The 12,210-nt window shown below is 43.5% G+C and overlaps 1 protein-coding gene across 1 annotated transcript in view; it reads right to left on the bottom strand.

The window, feature by feature from the left end:
* Positions 1-12,210, bottom strand: part of stk24b (serine/threonine kinase 24b (STE20 homolog, yeast)) — a 41,501-nt gene that overhangs the window by 15,846 nt on the left and 13,445 nt on the right. The window contains exon 5 of the mRNA XM_061715508.1: positions 11,331-11,488. Within this exon, the coding sequence (XP_061571492.1) occupies positions 11,331-11,488 (158 nt within the window). The remainder of the gene's footprint in view (positions 1-11,330; positions 11,489-12,210) is intronic.

Here is a 12,210-nt window from a genome sequence, read left to right as displayed (position 1 = left end):
CAGCTCTCATCACACTGAATACTTTGAGGCTCATAACAACAGCTGACAGAAAAATCAAGAAAAGCTCCAAACTGATTTTACTGCTGGCCGTCCAGGAGCTTCCACCAAATATGCAGCAGCTATTTTAGTTTCTTGTGCTGATGTCCTTTACCAGTTCTCCACGATGTCCTCCAGTACACAGATGTGTACCAATCCCATCTAACAAGTCATCAAACGAAACGGAGGAAAAATGCAGAAATATCGCTGCTGTTTCTCATCATTAGTTGCTGCATCGGCAAGGCAAGTTTATTTATATAGCACAATTCAACATAAGGTAATTCAAAGTGCTTTACATCGACATTAGAAGCAGCAAGACATAATTAGACAGTAAATAACAAATAAAAATAAATAAAATTATGACGAACGAGCTCCCCAGTCTCCCGACGGCTCTGGTTGAACGGCCGACAAACCATCTCTGATCGCGCTGTTTTCTTTACCGAGATCACAAGAAAAGCAGAGCAGTGATCTCCTCTTCATCTGTGTTGCTGTCTTGTTTATTTATCTTTATTCCACCAGCTGGTTTATTAAACTACTATGAAATATTGTATCACTTTTCTAAGCGAATGACGCGAAAGCAGGATCAAACATCGGGTGTATCCGCCCCTTTAATCTGATTGGTTTATGAGTAAATCGTCCCCCACGTGGGGTGCATGTGATTGGCTGAAACAAAGGAAGACATCTGATTGGTTGCAGATCCTTCCGTGTATATTAAAAAAAAAAAAAAAAAATCGTATTTGTGGATCGAGTCACGTAAGGGGAGTCTCAAAAGTCACACGCAAATCCAGCGCAGCTCTCAGACAAAAAAACGTTTGTAAATCAGGTTATATTTGTGTGCACATCAAAAATACAATTGTGTATTTTGTCCTACGCGAATCTGAATTGTTCTGTGCATTTGTGGATCGGCGTGTGCATTTGTCACTTCTGAGACTGTTCTAGCTTCAGACATACTGGATACTTATTGTGAAGGAAACTTCAAGCACCCAGAGGAAGCTTGCTGACTGCCCTGGAGGGTGATGGTTCCCAGCCCTGCAGCGCCCCGACGGGTCAACACAAATATGACCTTTTTTTCCTTTCAGAGGAAAAACATTTGACTTTTTTTTTTTTTGCATTTTCTCTGTAGCTTCTCCACGCAGACGCTCTCAGACATGGCCACCGCGACAGTGAAAACATACTTTTATTTCCTGTGTTAAATAATGGGGAAGAACTATTGTAAATGACTAACCACAAACCTGGGCACTGAATGAGTCTCTTACATTTGACTGAATCTGATTTGTGTGCAGAACTAAGTTTGTGAAGATAAGTAGAAGAGATCTCAACATCACACAAACTGGGCACCAACAATTGTGTTTGCACACCAACACCAAAACTGAGAAGAAGGGAGAAAGACAAACTGTGATGGGATGAATATTAGCTATCCATCCATCCATCCATCCATCCATCCATCCATCCATCCATCCATCCATCCATCCATTTGTTACTATGTGTTTAGAACTTTAGTCTTGCAAAATTCAAAGCCTGAATTTATGTATTTCTAATGTATATGGTCCAAATGTTGATGACTCCTCGTTTTTTCACTCTTTTTTCACCTCACTTTCTGCTCACCTAGACAACACAGTCATCATCGGAGGAGACTTCAACATGGTTCTGGACCCTGGAGTGGACAGGCTCAGTAATGCAGGCGGACACAGGAGTTGGCAGTCAGCAAGTATTGTTAAGCAATACATGAATGATCTGGGTCTTTGCGATACATGGCGCTCTTTACACCCAACCCTTAGGAACTACACTTTTTTCTCAGCCGTTCATCACTCATACTCTAGGTTAGATTATTTTCTAGTCAGTAGCTCTCTGATGAGAGATATCTCAGAATCACAAATACACCCAATCAATATTAGCGATCACGCACCTGTTTCTTTCACTCTGGGGAAGAGGGGGAGCGTATCATCCTCCAAAGTTTGGAGATTTAATACATCATTACTCAAAGACCCCGACTTTACTAACTTTTTTAAGAAAGAATGGGACATTTTTTTGCAAATTAACGACCAGCCGGAAATATCAGCAAGCGTTCTATGGGAAGCTGGGAAAGCAGTAATGCGAGGCAAAATAATTTCCTTTTCGTCAAATAAAAAAAGAAAAGACAACTTAAAAACAAAAGAATTAGAAGGTGAAATAAAGACGCTAGAGGAGGCCTTCCAGACTTCTGCAGATGAACGTATCCTTAGCAAAATAAGGAAAACTAAAATAGAATTAAATAAAATAATTGACGCAAAAACGCAGTTTCTAGTACAAAGGCTTCGCCTGGAAAACTTTGCACATGCTAACAGATCAGGAAAATATTTAGCCAATCAATTAAAAATAAACAAAGAAAAAACAACCATAACATCTATTAAGGACCAGTCAGGGGAAGTTACACATGATCCCTGTTTAATAAATTCAATCTTTAGAGACTTTTACTACAAATTATACTCGTCACAAATTGAACCATCTGATCAATCCATTAATGAGTTTCTTGGAGAAATTAACCTGCCAAAGTTACATCAGGAACAGGTTACGAATTTAGATTCACCACTCTCAATAGGAGAACTCCATGAAGCTCTTCAACATATGCCCAATAATAAAGCTCCGGGCCCAGACGGTTTCCCAGCTGAATTTTATAAGGAATTCTGGAGCATATTAGCACCAACGTTTTATAAAATGATTCTAAATATTAGGGAAAATAAAAGCTTACCCTTAAATATGAACTCTGCTAATATTAGTCTTTTATTAAAACCGGATAAAGATCCCTTGCTCCCATCGAGCTACCGCCCAATTTCATTAATAAATGTAGACCTTAAAATAATTAGCAAGGCCCTTACTGAACGTCTGAAAAGAGTCACCCCTTCTATTATACATCCGGATCAAACAGGCTTTATTAAAGGTAGACATTCCTCTACTAATATTCGCAGATTATTAAATATTATAGATTATTCCAGTATCAATAAACAGGAAACTACTATTATATCTTTAGACGCGGAAAAAGCATTCGATAAGGTAAATTGGAAGTTTCTATTGGCAACCTTACATAAATTTGGATTTGGTGAATCTTTCATTGACTGGGTAAAAATATTATACAGCTCTCCCAAGGCACGTGTAAGGACAAATGATCAAATCTCTACAAGTTTTACCTTGCAAAGAGGCACTAGACAGGGTTGCCCTCTATCTCCCTCATTATTTGCAATATTTATCGAACCTTTAGCAGCAGCTATTAGACAAAATCAAAATATTAAAGGTATACAATGCAAAATAGTAGAGCACAAAATAAGTCTTTATGCGGATGACGTACTCCTCTTCCTCCAGAACTCACGATCTTCACTATCACAGACAATTGCACTTATAGAGGGATTTTCATCTCTGTCTGATTATTCTATTAATTGGTCTAAATCCACCGTTTTGTGCGTGAACTGCAATTTTAGGAATATATCCAATACTCAATTACAATCAGGGAACATTAGATATTTAGGCATAAACATCTCCCCTAGGCTGTCAGAGTTAATAAAATTAAATTATGTTCAACTTATAAAGAAAATAGAAGATGATCTTGCTAGATGGAGCTCTCTCCCCATTTCACTCATGGGTAGAATAGCCACCATTAAAATGATGGTTTTACCAAAAGTAAATTATTTTTTCACAATGATACCATTCAAACCCCCTATTTCCTGGTTTAAATCGCTGGACTCAGGTGTTTCAAAATTTCTGTGGAAAAATAAAACTCCACGCATTAGTTTAAAGACATTGCAGAAATCTAAAGAATATGGAGGTTTAGAGCTACCTAATTTTCAGTATTACTTCCTTGCCAATAAATTACAGTATATTGTAAAATGGTCAAAGGATCATCCTTTAGATAGTCAATGGCTGGACTCAGAGCAAGTGTTTTGCAACGAACTAGAAATCTCAGAGTTACCATTTATTAGTCAAAGTATCAAACGTCATCAATGTTTCAAAAGCATTAATATTAGCACAACTTTATCAGCTTGGTGGGAATTTCTTAAAGTAGCTAAAATTTCACTTTTTCCATGTGACCGTACACCCATATGGAACAACCCAGACATCGTGAAAAATGATAAAAAGATGGTTAACTTCGTTCAATGGAGAGATCAAGGAGTACGGTATTTACAGCACGTAATTGTAGGAGGACAGTTTGTACCTTTCAATACACTTATGGTTCAATACGGAGTTAGCAGGAGTAAATTTTTAGAGTATCAACAACTCAAGGCCATAATAAATAAAACATACAAAATTAGACAATTAGACTTACAACTTCCCGCTAAGATAATAGATTTATTAAATCTAAGCAATTTAAAGTTGTTATCAAAACTTTACAGGTTAGTGTCTAAACTGGACGAGTCAGTCTCTCTCCCGATCTCCAAGTGGGAGGCGGATCTCTCTCTGAATACCGACCAGCTTTCTTGGTCACAAATATGCTTAAATACGTTTACTATGACTAAAAACCCAAACTTACAACTTATACAGTATAAAGTTCTTCATAGAATACATTATACTGGACAAAGGATGTTCCAGATGGGCTTTGTCACCTCTAATATCTGTTCACAATGCACAGAGAACACCCCAGATAATTATATGCATGCTTTATGGTTCTGTACACCGGTACAGAGGTTCTGGAAGGAGATTTGTGAGGATTTATCCACATGGATCGACCACAGAATCCCAGTGTGCCCCACGGTGTGTATATTAGGTCACCTGGGAGACACTCAAATAGATCCTAATTGGACACACCGGGTTCTCACTGCCTTATGTATCGCAAAGAAAACCATTCTAGTAAATTGGAAACAAAAATCCAGTTTATGTATTAACCATTTTAGGAATCTTTTATCAGATCATATTAGTAGTGAGATAATGTCTGCCTCCACTGAACAACACTCGGCTGAATTGCACTCTCTGTGGTCCCCGATTATTGGCTTCGTTACCTAGTGGGGGCGGGGGGGTGGTGATCTCGTAGCCCTTGGGGTTGGGGGTCGGCTTGGGGGGTCTGGGGCGCGGGCCTCTGGTGGCCCCTGGGGGGCGGTGGGTGGGGCCGCGGGGTCCTGTCCCTGGCCGGTGGGGGCCTTGGGGGCCTGTGGGGGGGGGTACCTCATGGCGGTGGGGGGGGTGGCTGGGGAGGGCTCGGGCGGGGGGCGGTGGCTTGGGCGTCTCCGGGCCTCCTGGGGGGGGCTGGGCCGTGGACGTGGGGGTCCCACCCGGAGGGCCCGGTCCTGCCTGGGTGGGGGGTGGCTGTCTGCGCTGGGGGGGCATTGCTGCCTTGGTCCTCCGTCGCTGGGCGGGGGCCGAGTGCCCCTGCGGATGTGGGGACTCCGTGACCCTTGGGGTGTCCGCCGGGGTGGCCTCGGGGGGGGGTGGGGCCGGGTCCGGAGATCGGGCCTCCCCTGACCGGGGGGCGCACGGGCGGGCGCGGCGGCGGGGTGGCGCCATTCCCAGGTATCTATGTCTTATGTTGTCAGTATGAATGGGAGGATGTTGGACCGTTTCCCCCTCCGTCTGGGGGCTCCGGCGGCTCCGGGGGCGCCCGTGGAGGTACGGCGGGGCCCTGGCCCGGCTCGGGGGGCCGGCCCCCGTCTACTGGATGGCCGGTGGGGGGACGCGGGTGTCTTATCAGGGCCAGCTTTGCTGGTCCTGCCTCCTGGCTTCGGCCTCCGCTCCCCCTCTTGCCCCCCCTACACGATTCATACGCACATAGGCGAAAGGCGGGGGGTCCGGGTCGTGGGGGGCACTGTCCCGCGTGGCCCGGCACTCCCCGCCTCACGGTTTTAACAGCAAACTAGACACTGCACATTCAACACTTTATAAATACACTTGACAAGGACACGTAGTTCGGGAGGGGGGGGGGTCGGTGTCAATCGATGCTTGGCCCTCCCTCCTCCCTGTTTTTATGGCATTAATCACATGCACTCAACACAAGGGGCGGGAGGGGGTCCCACATCACCCGCGTTCCCTCACCGGCCTGGGCCTCGGACGGGTGGGTCGGGTTACCCGGGCCTGGCGGGGCCCGCCGTGCAGCCTGGGGTGCCTTCTGGCGGTGCTGGACCCCCCCGGGGAGGGGGAAACGGTGCGTGATTGTATGTCTGTGTCGGTGAGAATGCGGTATGGAAGGATCCTGCCATGGAGGATTTGAGCCTCCATTGGCAGGACATCAAAAACTTAATAATTTATCAATATTATATTATACAAAGATGGTTATTATTATTATTATTATTATTATTAGTATTATTATTATTATTATTATGTATAGTATATTATATTATTATTAGTATAGGTATCGGATAGGTGAATGGATGAATGAATGGGATGCCTGGGTCTGGGGCCCTCCGTTGTCGGGCCTGCGCGGGTGTCGCCTTGTTGGGGGGTTCCCTCTCTCCGGGCCCGTCTCCGGTCCCCCCCGCTGCCTCTACGGCGGGGCGCCCCTCTGGTCTTGGAGGGCCACTTTCGTGGGGGACGGGTGCGCCTGCCCGCGTCGGCGGCCGGGGCGGCTCTGTCTCTCCGGGCAGGCTGGCCCCCTGCCGGGTGGGGGTCGTTGGCCTGAAGGGTGAGGGCCTCCTGGCCGCGTGTCCGGCCCGGACCGGGTGGCCGGGGATTGCCTGGGTCGCGGTCCGCCGCCGCGGGATCCCTGGCTGCTTCTTTCCGCGCCGTGGGGGCCCCGCCCGCGGGCCCCCTCGGCCGCCGCCGGGCGGGGGGGGGGCCTCGCAGGCGGTGGGTTGCCTCCCTCCTGCTTCTCCCCTCTGTGGGGTTTGCCGGTGGCCTGGGTTCCGGGCTCTTCCTTGTCGGCCTCTGGTCTCGCGGGTGGCGGGGTCGCTCCCCCCCCTCCCCCACTATAGATACACTTCAGGTGGAGCTTTGTTTGGTTTATTACACACACACACACACACACACACACACACACACACACACACACACACACACACACACACACACACACATACACACTTATAGTCATTTAGTCACATGCACACACACACACACACACACGCATGATCATATACATACACACACACACACATAGACATACACACTGGCTTGTTCACCTGCATGCTGGCTCTCTAGTTTTTGGGCTTAGGTAGCGGTAGCGATAGCTTAGCTCAGACTGCGATCAGATCTCAAGATTTAGGTCGATTGCTGTTCGTGTTTTGGTTGGCTCCGTGCCGGTTTCGTGCTTTGTTTGTGGTTTTTTGTTGCAGATTTCCAGTGCTTGACGTGTGTCTCCGTGTGTTCCTGCTTCCTGGATTGGCAGTGGATGTCGTCACCCCCCCCCCCCCCACCTCCCCCCCCCCCCCAAAAAACAAAAAAAAAAAAAAAAAAAAAAAAAAAAAAAAACACTGGGTTTGTATGTGTATATTTATGTATGTGTACGCATATGTGTGCGTATATATATGTATATATTACATATAGTAATAATGCACATATATACACTTTTGGTTTCTACCGTCATGGTATCAATCAATAATATGTGTGCAGACAAGGTTAAAAAAAAAAAAAAAAAAAAAAAAAAAAACAAAAACAAAAAAAAAAAAAAAAAAAAAAAAAAAAAAAAAAGAACAGGGGCCGGCAACCTGTGGCTCTAGAGCCGCATGCCGCTCTTTAGCGCCGCCCTAGTGGCTCCTGGAGCTTTTTCAAAAATGTTTGACCTTTTTTTTAATTTTTTCTTTTATTTTTCCTTTTTTTTCCCCCTTTCCTTTTTAATCTTGACATTTTGCTCAAAATTTTGACATTTTTCCCGACATTTGGACTTTTTTCTCGACATTTTGACTTTTTTCTCAACATTTCAACTTTTTTCACGAAATTTTGACTTTTTTCTCGACATTTTGACTTTTTTCTCGACATTTTGACTTTTTTCTCGACATTTCAACTTTTTTCACGAAATTTTGACTTTTTTCTCATCATTTTGACTTTTTTCTCGACATTTTGACTTTTTTCTCAACATTTCAACTTTTTTCACGAAATTTTGACTTTTTTCTCATCATTTTGACTTTTTTCTCAACATTTTGGCTTTTTTCACAAAATTTTGGCTTTTTTCACAAAATTTTGACTTTTTTCTCGACATTTTGACTTTTTTCTCAACATTTCAACTTTTTTCACGAAATTTTGACTTTTTTCTCGACATTTTGACTTTTTTCTCAACATTTCAACTTTTTTCACGAAATTTTGACTTTTTTCTCATCATTTTGACTTTTTTCTCGACATTTTGACTTTTTTCTCAACATTTCAACTTTTTTCACGAAATTTTGACTTTTTTCTCATCATTTCAACTTTTTTCACGAAATTTTGACTTTTTTCTCGACATTTTGACTTTTTTCTCAACATTTCAACTTTTTTCACGAAATTTTGACTTTTTTCTCATCATTTTGACTTTGTTCTCGAAGTGCATAATGAAAAAAAAAGTCTTCTCCCAGTTATAACTAATATAGATACATGCAGCATGTGTTGCCTTCATTCTAAGGCTGATACAAGACTTTTCATTTTTTGCGGCTCCAGACATATTTGTTTTTTGTGTTTTTGGTCCAATACGGCTCTTTCAACATTTTGGGTTGCCGACCCCTGGTTTAGAAGATTGAAGTCACTGTAAATAGGTTAAAATTAAGATGTCATTCCATGTTAGAAATGCAAAGTTTCCCCACACTTACTTTAAAAATCAAAGTGCTCTTACAGTTCATGAGGGGATTTGTACTATGATGGATTTGTTCTTTAACTCACATGAAGCACGTTTCTGGACCTTCCTTTGTTTACCTCTGTAATACCGGAGAAAATGTGGAAAAGCAGTGCTGCACAGAAACCAGCCTGTGCATTTGTTCCTTCAACATTGGACTACTAATTCCTAATCAGCAGGACGTCCTGAAGTGATTGTGAACTTCCTCCAGAACGTCCACAAAGCTGCAGTGAGTTCTGATGGAACACCAGGAGAGATCATATCTATCACTTTTCTTTATTAACATCCTGAAGACTGGATCATTTTACAAATTCTTCTCTTCACATAGAAAGATTTATGGCCCCGACTGGTTTTCTTAAAGAACCCCCAGGTCCAGGTGATCCAGACAGAGCACATTGTTCTCAGACTGCAGGCTTAGTTGTGTCTCCAGAGCTTCCCAAAGTAGAGCTCGTCTCTGTAGAACCAGTTAGCGTTGGGGGCACAGATACCCTTTAAGATTGGGCTTAAACTGTCAATTTTGATGAAGCTTTTATGCCGCTTTTCCACTAGTACCTACTCAGCCCGACTCGCCTTGGTTCTTTCCCACTAGGGGTCTAACGTGCCGAGTAGATACTTTTTCTGTAACTACTCTGCTGAGGTTCTAAGCGGCTGAGTCGGCTGTATCTGACGTCATCACACTACAGGCCACTGATTGGTCGGGGGGTTGGAGTCAGACGTCTGAGTCAGGATGTGGAAATCAGTGAAAGAGCGACTCGCGGCTAATCTCGTTAAATTAATTCGTTTCATGCGTGTGCGAAAGGCGAAATAGCTTGTGGATGATGACATTGACTGCGTTTCCATGCAGTCAATAACCCTTTTAAAACCCGAATATTAGCAATAACCCGAATTTGCACGGCCATGTAAACACCAATAACCCCTTTGAATAACCTGAATTTGCTCATATTCCGGTTTTTAAAAACCCGAATATGAGCCCTGGGTTACTCCTTTTAAAACCCGAATATTCAGTCATGTAAACGCTAACGGAATATCCCGATCAAACGGAACATGAATTTGTTTTCTGCACATGCTCTGTTCACAAGGAATCCTTGTCTTTTGAGTCCAGGAAGTTCTTACAAACACAAGACCAGAAGGAGACTAATCACTTCATAAATGTAATGAAGGATATGAACATTTCTGCATTTGTAGACGTTAGAAAGTACCGAGATAGAAGATTTACAAGAAGGTGAGCGAAAAGTTGCGAGAAGCAGCATTTGTTTTGAATTTGGATACAGGAAGAGGAAGCGGAAATGACGGGAATTGCGTCATGATGTTCTCCGCGCGTTACTGGTTTGATCGAGATATCCCGAATGATTAATTACCATGTAAACAGGGATAACCCTGTTTGCTCACGCATGGAAACGGAATATTCCGAATGTTTCAGTAACCGGAATATTAGTAATAACCCGAATTTTGACTGCATGTAAACGTAGTCAATGATGGATTTGTATCTGACTTTCAATCAGGTGACCTATGAACTGTCAATTATCCATCAAGCTCCACCATTACCATGTTAACATTAAATCAGATAGATTTATCTGGGACATTTCTCTTGCGGGATGAGAGAAGACAAAATCAATGCATCTCTATTATTGTGTGGCATGAATTCTCAGTTTTGCGGATGCGGGCGGGAGTGGAACACACAAGTTGCGGGTGCGGGTGGTAAGGGTCAGAAATGCAGCAGGAGCGGGATTAAGTAAACAGTCCCGCGCAGGGTTCTAGTTGGGGGTACCAGCCTTGGCGTTCCTGGCATTTGGAGCTGGAAGGGGCCCCTAATGAGAATGCCATTATTCTGCTGGACTACTTCAACGACCGTGGGCATGGAGAGCGATACCTGGAGGGGCAGGATCTTGAGGCGTGGCCTCTCTGATCTGCTCTGGAGTTACACTTCTGTGCCAGTTAGAGTTTGTCCAGAACGAACAACATGTTTGACGTGGGGGCGTGAACCGTTGGACGCGAAGCGGAGGACGGTTTGCCTCCGCGAAGTCCATATATTTATGTTAATGTTCACCTCGTCGGGCATTATCCCGCTTATACCACGGTCACTTACCAAAAAACATAAATATTAAATCAGTTATTCATGCTTTAATGTGTTTTCCGTTGAAAAATCATTAGTTTTATAACAAGCCACAGCGGAGCGGCTGAGCAGACTATTTAATCTTTCGTCTGCAGTTTCCTTGGTAACGGGAGATATTCTAGTCCGCTCAGCTATTTACTTTTTTCTCCTCTTCTGCATCCCAGTCATCAAAATTGTTAAATTCAACAAATAAATTAAAAGAAATTACAGAATCACTCATGTCGCCGTCCTGCGGTAGCCGGCTCTTCTTCTCTGAATCTCCGTTGCCGTGGTTACCACCTGGTAGTTGATCCAGTGCAATGATATTAAAGTTATCAGGCAATTTGACCAAACTTGTTTTCTAGGTGTAGGTTATCACTTTTAACCTCCACCTGCCAGCCACTGAAGTTATGCTCTTCTGGCAGAACAATGTCATGAAACAAAGTCAAACGATAGCATCCTAAAAGCAACAGCAACAAACCCCTGGTGGCTCAGCTTTGGGGGACTCACCTTGGAGTCGTAGGCCGACTGCTTGATCACCTCCGGGGCCATCCAGAAGGGCGTCCCCACGAAGGTGTTGCGCTTGATCTGGGTGTCGGTGAGCTGGCCGGCTACGCCGAAGTCTGCCAGCTTCACCTCCCCCTGCTCTGACAGCAGCACGTTGGCAGCTGCGGGCAGGAAGGGAGACACATGGAGAGCTGGAGTCAGAAAATGACATTGCAAACTATTTCATCTAGTGATGCACCGATTGTTCGGTAACCGAAATTGTTCGGCCGAAAATGGCAAAAAAAACACTTTCGGTGTTCGGTGGAATAAGTGGGAAAAAACCGAACAATTAATAACGGCGTTGTAATATAAGGAAATAGACTGGCCGCTCCCGTACCGGTTGCGCACCACAAACATAAATCGTTGGCCAACCAAAAACTAACCACATAAGAATGTTACCTAACATTCACCAGGAGGTGGAACCAAAACAACATAATGCTGGGAAATTAAAAAATGTTCAGTTTTTTATGTTCATTAAATATTTTCTACCTTGTAATTTTGTAAAAGATTTTTTTTCTTTGAAAAGCATGCCTAAATCAAATGTATTTGATTTATGCAATGGTGAAAAAATTGGCAAAATAAATGAAAAACTGCTGAAGAACCATGTTCGGTAAAGTGTTTATTATTATTTTCGGTTTCGGCCAAAAATTTTCATTTCGGTGCATCACTAAAAAAAAATCAAAAGCTTGTTTTTAAGACAATCAAGGCCTGTTTAAAATAGGTATTAGATGGCTGCCATAATAGGTCCCCTTTAAGATCTCTTACAGAGGTTTCAAGATATGGAATTCACTTCCTCCCCACCTTGTCAAACTTTCTCATGAATTATTTAAAAAAATATGTGAAA

Source organism: Cololabis saira, chromosome 24 (genome assembly GCF_033807715.1).
Source record: "Cololabis saira isolate AMF1-May2022 chromosome 24, fColSai1.1, whole genome shotgun sequence".
Lineage (NCBI taxonomy): Eukaryota > Metazoa > Chordata > Actinopteri > Beloniformes > Belonidae > Cololabis > Cololabis saira.
This window is presented reverse-complemented; position numbering and strand designations above follow the sequence as displayed.